At 38.7% G+C, this 15,328-nt stretch overlaps 1 protein-coding gene across 1 annotated transcript in view; it reads right to left on the reverse strand.

The window, feature by feature from the left end:
* Positions 1-129: 129 nt before the first annotated feature.
* Positions 130-15,328, reverse strand: part of lpgat1 (lysophosphatidylglycerol acyltransferase 1) — a gene marked incomplete at its 3' end in the record, with an annotated part of 41,710 nt that continues 26,511 nt past the window's right edge. The window contains exons 7-8 of the mRNA XM_083899050.1: positions 2,535-2,641; positions 130-281 (exon numbers count right to left, since the gene is read on the reverse strand). Coding sequence (XP_083755176.1) covers positions 130-281; positions 2,535-2,641 — 259 coding nt within the window. The remainder of the gene's footprint in view (positions 282-2,534; positions 2,642-15,328) is intronic.

The raw sequence follows: 15,328 nt of genomic DNA on the forward strand, positions 1-15,328 counted from the left end.
CTAAATTGTACATTCATTCCTTTCGTAGCGGGGGCGACTGCGACACTGGGCCACACACCAAACGATCCTGAGGCTTTTATATCCAGTGGTCCGTTTAAGACTCTCACATCATCGTCATCATCAGTGCACTCAGAATAAACAGCAGTAGAGGTACTGGAGGACGTTGTACCACACGTAGCCAGAGGCGAACGCAAACGACTGGATGACGCACAGCCACACGGGGTCAAGGGTCATCTGCCGGGAAACTGCCACCTTGTGTCCCTCTAGAGGAGGGAAGGATCCTGTTGAGATATGAAGAAATACATGAACGACGTGTAAACGTGAGGATTTCAGACTCTTCCTCGATCCAAAGGAAGCAGAAAGAAAAGAGCCTCCTCTTCCAGGATCAGTAGATGGGTTACGTTGGTTACTATGCATGACTTATGTCATCAATAATAATAATAATAATAATAAAACAACATGGAGGCCAGAGATGGAGCCATGTTGAAAAAGTTAAAATGTTGTTTGGCTGAGAAATCTGAGGAAAACCACTGTTATTATGTGTTTAAAGCTCAACCTTCACTGATCGCCATCAACCCATTATTAAACAATCACCCAAAGTTCCTCTCGTCAGCCATTTAATGCATAACGGCTAAAAAATATGCCAAATATTGACCTTTGACTGCCAAAAGATACTAAATTCATCCTTGAATACAAGTAAAAACGTGTGCAAAATGTGTTAAGTTTCCCTAAAGGCATTGCTGGGTAACAGAGGCCTTAACCTTTGACCTTTAACCACCAAATGTAAAATAATTGATCAGTGTGTTGTTAGGATCAAAGTAGATAAGGATTCCCTCAAGTCTGTTTGAGATGAAAGAGACAGAAACATAAATGTCTCCAGTCAACACCCTCCTTTGTCATTGTTTGTCCAATAACCAGGGTTACAGCACGCTCAGCGGCGCAGCAGTGAAGTTGACGGCACGTCTCCTAGCAACAGCAGTCCTCTAATAATGTTGGTCAAATATTACCGTGGGGGAGCGCCTCGCAGAGACTCAGACAAAAGTTGTGTACAAAGTCACTCCCTAGTTACTGCTAAGTGCACATTTACAAACTGCTGTTTGAATCTGAGCGAGTACAACTATCTGCAAATAACGAGGCTATTGTTTTTCACATGAAATTCCGATATCCATTCAAATTTGGGGAGAAAAGTTTAAATTTGAAAACATGTCGGAGACAATACGGTACGACGACATCACGATATTGAAGTCACAACATTATCACGATATTAAAGTCACGATATTATCATGATATTTAAGTCACAATATTATCACAATAGTTACGTCACAATATGATATTATAATGATATTAAAGTCATGACCTTATTACGATATTTAAGTCACGATATATTATAGTGATATTTAAGTCACAATATGATATTATCACGATATTTAAGTCATGATATTATCAGGATATTTAAGTCATGATATGATATAATAATGATATTTAAGTCACAATATGATATTATCATGATATTTAAGTCATGACATTATCACGATATGATATCATGATATTTAAGTCAGGATATTATCACCATATGTAAGTCACGATAAAGCGGTAGATAATGGATGGATGGATCGATGATATGCCGATATTTAAGTCATGATATGATATCACGATATTTAAGTCACAATATCATGATATTTAAGTCAGGATATTATCACAATATTTAAGTCACAATATCATGATATTTAAGTCAGGATATTATCACCATATGTAAGTCACGATAAAGCGGTAGATAATGGATGGATGGATCGATGATATGCCGATATTTAAGTCATGATATGATATCACGATATTTAAGTCACAATATCATGATATTTAAGTCAGGATATTATCACAATATTTAAGTCAGGATATGATATTATCAGCATATTTAAGTCACAATATTATATTATCGTGATAATTAAGTCATGACATTATCACAATATTTAAGTCACGATATGATATCACGATATTTAAGTCACGATATGATATAATCACCATATTTCAGACACAATACAATATCACGATATTTAAGTCACAATGTGATATTTTCACAATATTTAAGTCATGATATGATGTTATCACAAAATTTGAGTCACGATACAATATGTCATGATACTGCAAAACACTGAATTTTTGTGAAATCATATATTGTGATATACTCACACAACAGCTCTAGTGAGAGTGAGCAATTGGCACAATTAAGTGTACACGAATCTCAGAAAGTTAATAAATTACGCTCCGCTAGCCAAAATGCCAACGTGTCCTTGGGCATGACACTTGGATGCGTATGACAGATAGAATAGGAAATGCGCTACACATAGAACGTAGTCAAGACTAGAAAAACGCTATATACAAACCATTTACGATAATAAAATTAGTCAGAAATAGGCCTTTTCCTCAGTAAAGGACCAGTAAAGGAATCACTACTACGTTTCCAAGCTCTTTTGAAACTTTTAAACTATGATTACCGTTTACATTTCAGTTTGACTTGACCACACCGAGAGACTGACCTGTGTCGTAGAAGTGGGTCAGCAACTTTTCCTTCTCCACAAACCTCTGGTACAGCCAGTCAGTCAGGGCCTCTGCCTCCACAGGAACCTCTTTTATTGGGTACATCCTGAAGGAAAACACACAGAGAGACGGAAAAAGATGAAACATCGAAAACAGCAGAAACGGCCCTGCATCGATTTGCTGCGAGAAGTCCGAAACAATCCGGGGTGTCAGCGGCGGTACCCAAGAAACCAGAGTGTCAATTAGAGCAGTTTGTGTGTGTGTGTGTGTGTGTGTGTGTGTTCGAAGCAGTTTCAGTTTGTTTGGGGGATTCATTAGCTGGTGAACTCAGCAGAGCGTCACGCGGAAGACAGAAGTGCTGAGGGGAGACGGAGTGTGAAAGTCTCATCGTCTCCATACAGCTGCTGTTGCAAGTGAGTTAAAGAGGGAAAAAGACAGTGGTGGTACAGTGTGGCATCAACGAGATGACAGCTAATGATTATTTCTCCCGTTTTTTTAAATCAACATAACTTTAACAAATAAGTGAAAGCATCAACTTTCTTGACACCTTCAAAACTTTATATATCTTTATATCATAAAAATCCACATTTCTATTCAAGGTAATAATGTCATCTACTTTAACCGTCCCTGCTGTAACTTCTGGGAGTAAATATTTACTACTACGAGTGTATATTTGTATGTTATTGTGTGTGTGTGTGAGTGACTAATGGATCACAACTAATGTAAACACACAGGGGAAACCAAAACAAGACAACAATTCCCATGATCCCGCGCTGCTTCCCAGCGTCGTCAAACAAGGGATTTTTATTTGTTTTGATTGAAAGACCCAAGTGGCAGAAATTAGAAGAGCTGCAACTAAGAAATTAGCCTCATAACTGATGAATCTATCAGTTATTTCCTCGATTAATCGAGTACTTGTTGGGTCAGGAAAATCAGTTGTTTGTCAAACCTGTGAATGATGATGTTCTCAAATAAATATAACAATTCGGTTTGAATGATTTCTTTGCTATATGAAGAAAAAAAACGTTGAACTTTTCAGATTTAAGTCTTTAAAAAAACACATTTTTAAAAAATAGTTTAGTAATCCAATAACAAAAATGACATACTCTTGCATACATTGGTGCTTTTTTCCCAAAACTTTTTTTACATCTTGAATTGGTTAAAATGAAAGATTGCATTTATGAGGAAATTATCTAAAAATATAGCTGTTATATAATTAAATTGAGTGCTGCATTGGTGCTCCTCAAGGATAAGAGGAATCGTCAACTCACAGTACAGACTGTCCCTTAAATCTTAAGGGAACGTCCTCAAAGTACAAGTGGAAGCACAGGATCAATCAAGTTCTCATCATTGATTTCAATAAATAAAACAAGCTTTCAGATTCTCTGGTTTCTTTTGCTGCGCGTCACAAAGAAATCATTCAAACTGAACCACTTTGATTTGTGGACAAAACACAGACATTCGAGAACATCCTCATTCTCAGGTTTAGTAGATACAGATCAATATGTCCCGACAGATCAAACAAGCGCTCCATTAATCAAGGAAAGAATCGACAGATTCATCGATTACGACTTGTTTTGTCAATATTTTAACAATCACAATGTGACACATGATACAGTAAGAAAAAGAGCAGGAGTATACTTTTACAAGCCTTCGTGAAATCTGGTTTCTGACCAGAAGGGGTCTCTAGCAGGCTGCACACCCACACAGGCAGGTTCTGGTCACCTTCAAATAGAGGTTACAGTCTCCTCCCTCAGATAAGCGTTTCCTCTGCACTCAACGTTTGCTCAATATTCCTGACCGGATAACATCCACACAGTAAAAGTACATCTGTGCCTATACGAGGGGAGTTCCTCTAAGAGGGCAGCAATAAGTGATACGGCTATTGATTGGTCAAGTGTTCGATATATTTTTTAAAAAGCAACCTAGGAGGAGGCAACACTTCTCTAGTGAGGGAGATGTCCTCACTTTTAAAAGCTGCTTAAGGAGACGGACCATGTTGCAGGTATGAATGTACGATTGGTGATCTTTGGGTTCTGGACTATTTCGTCATCATATTTCACCCCCCCCCCCAAAAAAAAGTAATTTGACTGTTGATTAATAATTAAACCACTAATAGCTGCCATCATTAGTGGATCGGCACAGAGATGTGATGTGACCGATTTTTTAATAATTTAGTTTAAAGCAAAAAAAAACGTGACGCTTTTCTTTGTCATACATACAACTGCAATACAGAGGCACTCTGCCAGGAAATGGTACGCGTTATAGTCCGTCATTAGTCGGACATTTTACAGACCGTCATGAATCAAGAATACGGTCGGCTGCAGGCGTAATTCAACTCAAGTATGTCCAGGGTCGGCCAAATAAAATGAAAACAGAAAATAATGAAATTAAGCACTCCTGTTTTTAACCCTTTGATAATGTCATTTTCTTTTGGTACAAACCAGGGTCGACTCGTAGTATACTGAATATTAGTGCAGCTACTGTCAACCCCAAAATACACTGGTTGCAGAACGGTTGGCGTTGCGTCTCCGATCCAGTATCTAGTCAACGTGTCAAAGGTCACTGGTTGCAAACGTTTGCATGTTGGGTCTACACTTAGAAAAATAAGACATCTGGTTTACTTTTCAGAATAAAACGCGTCGACACATCGTATTCCACTTGACTACATCACAGAAAGAACCCTTGCAAGTCCAGGATGCTCCCGTTTCTTTGCTCACTAGAAATACTGTTCGTTTGTTGCGTTTACCACATATACCGTGTATTTTAGGAAGAGAAGTACCGCAAGAAAACCTCGTCTCGGGTACGCCAGATATCCAGCAGTGCGGAAAGTGGGGTGGAGGTCAGAGAGGACACAAGTGCAGATAGACACTGAAGCCTGATCAGGAACAGACTTGGCCTACACGCTTCAGAAGTCAACACAGACGTCCGTTTGGGCTGTATATTTTATTTTATCTTTTTTTGGACACTTCTCCTCATTATCCAGCGGTTCACTGCGTCGGTCTGTGGCGAGTCTGGACAAGATCCTGTTAAAGTAGAGTAACTTCCATGTCCCCAGAGGCATGAAACTTGTGCTAAATTCAAAAGAGACTCAAAAACTGCCTAAAATCCACCACTTTCATCTGCCAAAAGATTCTAATTAAGATGAATCTTTGAAGATAAAGCTTTTCTTTTTTTTTTTTTTTACACACCAGTAGCTGCTCTGGCTGCTCAAAACACTCAAGCCGAGCGTCTTTGGCCACCTGATCAGGTGATTAGAGTTCCACAACAGCTTTTCCACCTGTGAGTATCGGGTATCTTTTGAGTCACTGATCTGCCGGACATGGATTCACAGGTAATAAGCAAAGTGCTTAAATACGGTGTCTGTCTCTCGGTGTCTCAGTTGCTGCTTTCACTGCTTGACAAGCTTCATTTCCTGTCCTAAAGAAAGCTATTATTGACCTCGCCAGGAGGTATGTTTTCGCCGGAGTGTCTCAGTCTTTTATCAACATAACTTGAAAAGTCACAGAGGGATTTGGGTGAAATTTTCAGGAAATGTCCACAATGGGACCAGGAACAAGTGATTCAATTTTGGGAATGCTCCGGTCTGCGCTCTCCGAGTGCTTTTCTAGTTTTAGGATGTGACCAACTAACTTCCTTTGAATAATTTGTTATCACTTTCCTTATCAATTAATGTTGATTATTTTGCAGATGTATCACATCTATAAAATGTCGTTTAAACAAGATCACTAAAAGAAAAGCATCGAAGTCACAATCCAGAAAATAGCACCAGTACAAGTTTAGCATTTTTGCTTGAATGACACACATAATCAACTATTTGTTTCATTTATAATTTCACTGTACATATATATATATATATATATATATATATATATATATATATATATATATATATATATATATATATATTGTGTAAAAACACTTTATCAAAATAATAGCAATAATCTACGCCTGCAACAATTAAAATGTTGGATTTCTCAAATTCAACGTGTGGTCCATAAAATGTCATAAAACGGTGAAAAATGTTGATTGGCGTTACCCAAATGTCAAAATGAAATGTCTATAAAGCAAAATTATAAACAAATGTAATTATATGGAGCAAAGACACCAGAAAATATTCACATTTAAGAAGTTAGAAATCAATGAATTGTTTCAGCCCTACAACAATCCATTTAAATTAAACCTACCAACTGTTTCTGCTTCTTCCTTGGTATGCAAAACATTAATTTAATAATATAATATAGTAATAAATAAAGTATATGCTCGATAAAATAACATCATCTAAACATTTGAGGTCCGATCCAAACAGCAGTGCTTCTCTGTTAGAGTGAAACATAATTGAACTGTTGCTCTGCTGCAGTGTCAATATTGTGCAAAGGGGAAACGAATGGACAGACAACAGTGTACAGTCGTAGTAGACGCTGGTGGTGGTGAGGAACCGGTGGCGATGCGCTGGCGTGAGGCCACGACGGCGCTCTCGTTTCCAACCTAACCCACTTGGCAGCGACCGGCTTGTTAACCTGACACTCTGGCACAGAGACAGCTGAGAGAGAGAGAGACAGAGCTGCAGTTTCTCCTGTCAATACCCTGCAACATCCGACTCCTACTATGCCTTGACCCGTGCTACATCCTGTGTACATGGAAGTGAGGGTGCAATTACCGTGACTGACAATCAGCGCTGATGGAAAAAGCGTAAAAACGGATGATAATTGTTACGCGTGTGGCTATATATTCGAAAAAAAGACAAATTAGGGATATTACAAAGAGTGCTAATCAGAAGTCACTTACTTGTTTGGACCGTTTAGCCCTCTGAGCAGCCGCTGATTCTTGACGTACCGTTTTCCCCTCAAACTGAGAGCCTAATTAAATTTGGACTACGGCTGGAAAAGTCTGTCCACTCAACAACAAGCCTCTTTGGAGGGCAGCCAGACGCTGTTTGGGGGAGTCTATGAAGACCTAAATCTCTCTGGCTGTGAAATCTTAAAAAACAAAAGGTGCCCTGGGAGCAAAGAGAAGCAAAAAAAAGGTCCTTCTCGTTGAGGAGACTCCAGAATGAAGCTTCAAATCCCAAACGTTCTACTCATTTTCTTCCAGACTAACAGATTAAGCAATAAAATCTGAAGCTGCAGCTGACAATTCTATTCATGAATCGTTCGGTTCATAAAATGTAGAAAAATACTGATCAGTGTTTGTCAAACCTGGAAATGATGATGTTCTCAAATGTCTTGTTTTTGTCCACAAATCAAAATGATTCAGTTTTAATGATTTCTTTGTTATATGGAGCAAAGAAACCAGAAAATATTCACATTTAAGAAGCTAAAACGATCTTTTTATAATGAAAAAAAAAACTAAAACGGATTATCAAAATAGTTGACGATTTACTGCTTTATTTGGTGTCACTCCACAGGTTGTGAATTTGGGTAGCAAATCCAATATGGTGGCCTTTTGTACACTGCTGGCCAGACCACTGATTCTGTTCAGATGGAAAGACCCTCTTCCTCCTTTGTACTTCCACTGGATTAAAGAGACTATGCAATATCTGAAGCTGGAAAAAATAAGATACTCTCTGCAAGGGTCTGTGTCGAAATTTTATGCAATATGGCAGCCCTTCCTGACATTTGTGGAGCAAATGGAAACAGAAAATTTGGCTCTATAATACAGATTCTCCTATTTGTGTTGGTACATGTGTTTTTTCTTATTCATTTTTATTTATTTATTATTTTTGCCTTGTCAACAAATATGCATAATGACTGTATTTTGATTTCGTGGTACAGGTTTGGTGGGTGGGTGGGTGGGTGGTGATTAGGGATTAGTTATTGTTTGTATTGTAAGTGTGTTTTATGTGTTGTGAAAGTCTTAAATAAAAAAAAAAAAAAATAGTTGACGATTAATTTAATCATTAAAATTACGCAAATAATTGTTTCAGCCCTAATTAAATCAAGAATCAGAATGTTAAAAACTATATAGTTCGAAACTTCATAGCACTTAATCTCTCTGGTTTCCTCCCACAGTCCAAAAACATGCAATATCGGGATTAGGGAAATTGGACAGCTGAGATTGGCATAGCGCCCCCTCGTGGAGGATAAAACGGTAGAAGATGAATGGATGAAACAGTAGGACGAACACAGGTTTACCAATAGCATCACTTAGGGTTCCATTCCAGGCTTAAGAGAGCCAGGATTGTGCTAAATACTAAATACTTGACACTTCAACCTGTAGAAGCTAGTTGTTGCTTTGTAAAATAAATATTTTCTGGATGTGTTCCAATAAAGTGATTGAGAGATAATTCAAGCGTACGGTCATTATAGCGTCGCTGAAGCAACAAGCGTAATGACTTTTGCACAGAACTGTACATACATCTCTGCTTTGTTAGAGCAGCGCTGGATCAATAATGGAGATTTCCTTCTCTAATTTCATTTTTTATGGTGAATGGGGATTCCTAAGTAAAACCACACGCTCCACCATAACTCTTAAGGGCTCGGCTGTTTTCTCGCAAGAACGACAAGAAGTGCTTATCCGCAGTCGGGGGGAAGATGAAGAATGGTTAGGAGTCCACTCGTTAATAGAGCCATTTAGTGTTTCATCAGCTTCCTCTCTGACTCAAAAGGCATCTGTGTTCCAGGAAAAGGGTTTGGTGCAGAACAATGGATCTGACAGAACCTCAAACAGAGGGAGGAAAGTTGAGAAATCCCCCAACATGTGGATTCAACAAGACTAATAAAGTAGACTCTTATCTGTTCTGTTAGTTTTTTTAATACTATATTTACACATGCCGGGTCACCACCTTACTGTAACTGCAGATACTCTTACGTCAGTAAAAATAGCTGCGCATACTTTTCACGGCCAAGATATTAAATAACATACCCGTGCTAGTTATCACATTTCTCTGGTAATGAGCTGTCGGATTATCGCTCGGTATAACCGGTGAGGGGTGTGCTGATCAAAGAATGTAGTTTGTTTAAAATTAGAAATGACTGATGGACGCAAGGAACGCAAAGTTTCCCGGTACTCTTCAGATTACATTAAGGGCCTGATTTACCAAAGCTTTGCGCGTGCAAAAACGTGTGCAAACTGGATTGCACACGCAGATTAGCGTTGATGCTGATCTACTAACAGGGCGCAACGAGGAGTGTGTCCCTCAGACGGGCAAAATGGCACTCGCAACCCATTTAGCGTTCTTGTCTTAATGCATATGCAATATGGGGCGTTTACACGCTATTTTGCGTGCGATGGGAGGAGAAAATGTAAATAGGTTATTTTAGCACGCGCAAAGTGATTTATCAAACCTGAAACTGATTGTGGTGTTTATTTTTGCGTCTATATTTAGCACGTTTGAAAGGCAGGTCTTAACTCGCACAGCGGTGCGCGGCGCGCACATGGCTGCGGTTATTTATAGTTATATATATTTGTAAATCAGGAAATTACGCCTTTCCAGAGCATGTTCAACTACGCGTTCACAGATGACTCACATTCATTTCTTCTTTGGTATATTTGAATAAATTAAACATAGATATCCAGAGGAGAAATGCGTGTTTGTACTGGTATGGGCTTACCTTGGTCTGCAGTTTGTGGTTCAAGGAGGGGTCGTACCTATGTTCCCCGGTTAAGACCGGAGGGACAGGGACCCCCGCTTTACCTTAACGGGTCCAGGCGTACCGCAGGCGCAGTGCGCACACGTCACCAAAACCTCACAGGCAGGTTACCCTAACCCTAACCCTTCCAGTTCCAGGCACATTTAAATGCAATAAATAATCACATCAATCACTATTTAATGTAACTATCTGAATCAGCTATAGATATATCATCTATATCGATTGTCCCGTCGCCTCTGACGTCAGATCAAAGACTGTTGGCACGCGTAATGGAAACTCAGCCTGACTGAATGAACACAGATGAAACCAGGGACGGACTGGGACTTAAAAGCCGTTGTGATGATCCGCTTTATTTATTTATTTACTTATTGACAAGAAAGTCACTCATCCATTAGATCCATAGAAACAGCAGAACTCGCTCCCTGGCAGCTGTCAGTGAGCTGCAGGTGAGTCAGCAGGTGAGCGCAGCACCTTCTTTTTCTTTTTTTTTTTACAGCAACATCCATAGTCCATAGTTTTCTTTGTTTGATACGTCAGGTAATGATGGAGCTGTCCAAAATACCGACGCAGGATTATAATAATAATAAATATAATAATATAAAAATGTCCTATGGACCCGGGGAACAATATGTCATATATGCCTCGATCCCAGTTATCTGCTCATCGCAGAACGTCAGCTGTGCTTTCGTTCAGTGGCTTCAAATGTAATTCTGCGCTTCCGTTGAGTCTGCTCTTTCTCTATGTGGACAACTCTTGACTCGCGCAAAATCCTCATTTAAATAGGGCGGTCTTAACCACTTCTGCGCCTGTAGTCAATTGCGGCCGCGATCTTAGTAGTTCACCCGCAAAATGTAACCCAGTAGCGGGCGCAGTCTTTCTGCTCGCGCAAGCAATTTAGCGCTCGCTATTTGGAATCTTAGTAAATCAGGCCCTAAGAGTACTGCATCCTCACATCCTGGTTTAAGAAAGCTGAATCAACATAAAAACTCTTCAAACTTGACCACCCCAAAGGAAAATGTGTTATAAACCACATACGCAAATTTAAAAGATTAAAAAAGTGTTTAAAATGAGGTTTCAACTGAACAAAGATAAACAGGTTTGCACAGATATTACTTCTTAAAACACTGCATGGTTTTGACTATTCGATGCCTAACCTCAACCTAACCACGATTCAAATCTTAGCCCTTAAGACATGTGGTTCTGCCTCATTAGGACCAGGTTTTAGTCCTCAAAGGGACTACTGTTCCTGATGAGGTCAGCGTTTATGCCAGAAAAACGTCCTAAAAGAGGTAAAAAACATAAAAACACAAACTTTAGTAGGGACCAAAGCAGGTCAACACCACTGTGTGCCAGTGTTTTGTGTTTGAGAAATGTTTAGCTGGAGCACTGATGACGTGAAATTAGTTTATAAGAAGACAGATCACTGTCGGACCTCAGAGCCAATGTGTGCAATATCCAACTTGAAACGAACTTCACTATCCGTCAACTACCATTTCAGTTGGAGCGCCATTACACGGGAGGTCCTTAAAACGGATGTTTTGGTCAGTAATCAACACGATACAATCATGTACACCCAGTTCCAGGCACTTAAATGAGCAAAAAATAGCCCCATAATTTGTGTTAGACGTGCCACAAGCTGTTAGCAACCATGCCTGTCTGAGCTGAATCTTAGTTCCTACTGCTGTTCATGTCACGAAGCCTGAAATTAATCATCTATTTTGGATTAAGTTTAGTCTCGAGCAAACATTACCAGGTCCTGTTTATCTCCACAGAAGCTCACTTTCACCTCGTCCCAGTGACCGTATGCCCCCGGACAGAGTAGCTCTTGTAGTTTTGAGCCGTTATTAACCGCCTGGCATGGGGGGCATCGACCTGTTATCAGCATCACTTCAGGGGTCAGATATAAGAGGCCAGGGAGAAAAAACACTGTAATAGGTTCACATGGTTTGAACTGACGGCGCATGCTGTATTCATACGCAGGGTAACAAGAGAGCAGAGTTTTCTGCGACGCTAAAAGAGCCAGAAATCAATGTAGAGAAACATAAACACTGACACAGACGCTGTATTTTAATATGGATCAGTCACAGACGACACTCGACGTGATTAAAAGTCAGAATCGGGCCTGAAAACCGACCCAGCATGGCAGACGAGTGCATCAATGTGAATCAATCTTTTCACTAATTGAATAAAATCAACGATTCCAAAATGTTGTGCTAAACATTATTTGTTGTTGCAGACACATATGCTTATATCCGGAATATTTTTTTTTTTTTAACACAAGTTAGTTTAAATTAAAAACTCATTAACATATTCTCAGCGCACTGCAAATCAACAAGACAAATGATTTAATGAGACTGTGGTAAAGACAGCACTCGTGAGTTGAGCGTTTGATCAGAATCAGTAACTAGTAATTGTTCAATCGTTTTTATTGTTTTCACATTCCCAACGTTTTGCTCCCTCTTATCGTTATTTATTTTACGGCTTTACTAATCCTTTGTCCTGTATTTTTCTAATTTGACTCATTTTATATTTCCACGTGCATTCGACTGAAACTGTTTCTCCGTGTTCTTTCGTGCTGCTTAAATATCAGCTCTCTTCTTTTGTCTGTTAAGCCCTTTGAATTACACAAACCTGTATGGAAGCTGCTATCCAAATAGAGCCAGAGTCAACAGATTTAATTTCATACAAATAGGAGGCGTGTATTTTGTAATGTAGGACTTTTACATGGCTGTTATTATACTGAAACTGACAATGTGAACATAATATACGATGTTATTGTTCATTGTGATAAAAGCCACTTACATTAAGTTAATTGTGGTTAATTTCTATTATTGTGATAATCGTGAATGAGGGAAAAACTTTCATATTTCATGTGACTTCCTGTGTTACATACAGTCCTTGTGATTTAAATATAATGGGCCACAATGTATGTTTCCTCGTGACTTATTATGATTAGAGCTGAAACAATTACTCGATTAATCATTACTAAATTAATCGTCAACTATTTTGATAATTGATCTGACAAACACTGATCAATATCTTTCAACATTTTATGGCCCAAACGATTACTCGATTTATCCAGAAAGAAATTGACAGAATAATCGATTCTGAAAATAATCCTTAGTTGCAGCCCTAATTATGATCGATTACAAACAATTATTAGGGCTACAATTTAGGATTATTTCCCATGATTGATTAATCTGCCGATTCTTTTCAGGATTAAGGGTTAGGGTTAATTAACTGCTTGGTTCCTAAAATGTTGATCAGTCGTTTTTCAAACCTGAAAATTATGTCTTGTTTTGTCCACAAACCAAAATGATTAAATTTTAACGATTTCTTTGTTATGTGGAGCAAAGAAACCAGAAAGTTTTCACATTTAAGACGCTGAAAAATCAGAAAACTAGTTTTAATTCTAAAAAAAAAAAGATTAATCGATGATCAAAATAGTTGACGTAAAAATATGTATCGTATATGCGTTGTTTGGACCACAGTAAATTGACAGAATGCTACACCTGTTGAACATTTTGCAATAATATAGTGAATCACAATTATGTTTTGAATTTATTTTTGTAATCGATGAATCTGTCGATTATTTTCTCGATGTTAAAAAACGTTGATCAGAAATGATGTTCTCAAATGTCTTGTTTTGTCCAAAAACCGAAACTATTCAGATTTAATGATTTCTTTATGTGGAGCAAAAAACGAAGAAAGTATTCACATCTAAGAAGCTAAAACAATCAGAGAAATCTTGTTTTAATCATGAAAAAGGCATCAAACCGATTAATAGGTTATCAAAATAGTTGACAATTAATAGTTGATTGATCAATTAATTGTTTCAGCTCTAGAAATATTTTATATTGTCCCATTTCTAGCTGGGGTTGACTACTGCAACAGTTTCCTATGGTGACGCACATACTGTAAGGAATAATAAAAAAAAAAAACTTTCTACACTTTCATTATCCCCAGACATCAACCTCTAATTACCAAAGCACTCATTACACTCACTGGTAAAACACCAATGTGCGTGATATTGATCCTGGGGTGAGATGTTGAAGGAACCTCAATAAATGCAAATTGGTTACAGGGAAAAAAAGAAATGTAGCATCTGATGTACATAATTAAATAAACTTTTTAAACAAAAAAGAAAATGCCTCGGATATCGCAAGAAAAGGACTGTGTGCATCTGCAAAAAAAAAAAAAAAACAACAGAAAGAAACAGGTGAGCGAGCATGCACGTGATGACCAGGCAGACTGCGAGTCCATTTATCACGTCACCTTTCAGATATTTTCAAAAACAGCAGAAACGCACACACAGCAGCACAAACGGTGAGAAGAATATGCGTTATGATAGAAAAAAAAAAGAAGAAGAAGAAGAAGGGATTTCAACATATTTAACACCCACCGCTGAACTAACCCTCGCTTGTCCTCTGTACACCCACCTAGCTTCTCTCCCATCTGCCATTCACAGAGGGCTTATGATGCCACAGCCTGGGAGGCTGAGATTATGTGGAGAGAGGGCAGGAGACAGCGGGGGAGGGTGAAGCCGAGGGGTGAGGACAGAAAGAGGAAAGGTAGGGGGATTAAAAGGAGAAATATATGTATATATATATATATGTATATTGCAGCACGCTCAATGTGGATTCATCGAGAATATTACTCAATACTCAGCAGCTGACTGTTGTGGCACAATAGTATCTACAGTCTCATAAAATGCGAGCACGGAGGGAAGAGGATGTTTGTCAACTACAGAGATCGTTCGGTTGTATTCAAACCTCCAAAACACCAAGATGACTGCAACAACTTCCTGTTACATCAGACCACAGAGGCCGCAGCCCAGGACCAGGTTTCTTACACCTATGTTCAGAGCCTGCGAGTGCGAGGGAGGTAATAACTAGGTCAGGAGTCTATATATATTTTAAAATAAAAGCAGAAGCTCCTCAAAAGTAAAAAGAAATAATAATAAAATAAACCCATTTTTATGCTAAGCTAGAGGGTGAATTCCCTTTGCTATTCAATCTCCTGCTTGTAGGCCAAGGTGGTGGATGCTAAAATGAGGAGACACCACTGTGAAATCAATGAATGACTAAGCTGAGCAGTCTGAGCGGGGTTTGCACAACAGTATACAATGACAGATAAAGATATATGCCTGTCTATTCCATCTTCTACCAGCCTACACTGCAGATGCAATATGCTAGATACTG

This window comes from Microchirus variegatus, assembly GCF_963457635.1.
Source record: "Microchirus variegatus genome assembly, chromosome: 12".
Classification (NCBI taxonomy): Eukaryota; Metazoa; Chordata; class Actinopteri; order Pleuronectiformes; family Soleidae; genus Microchirus; species Microchirus variegatus.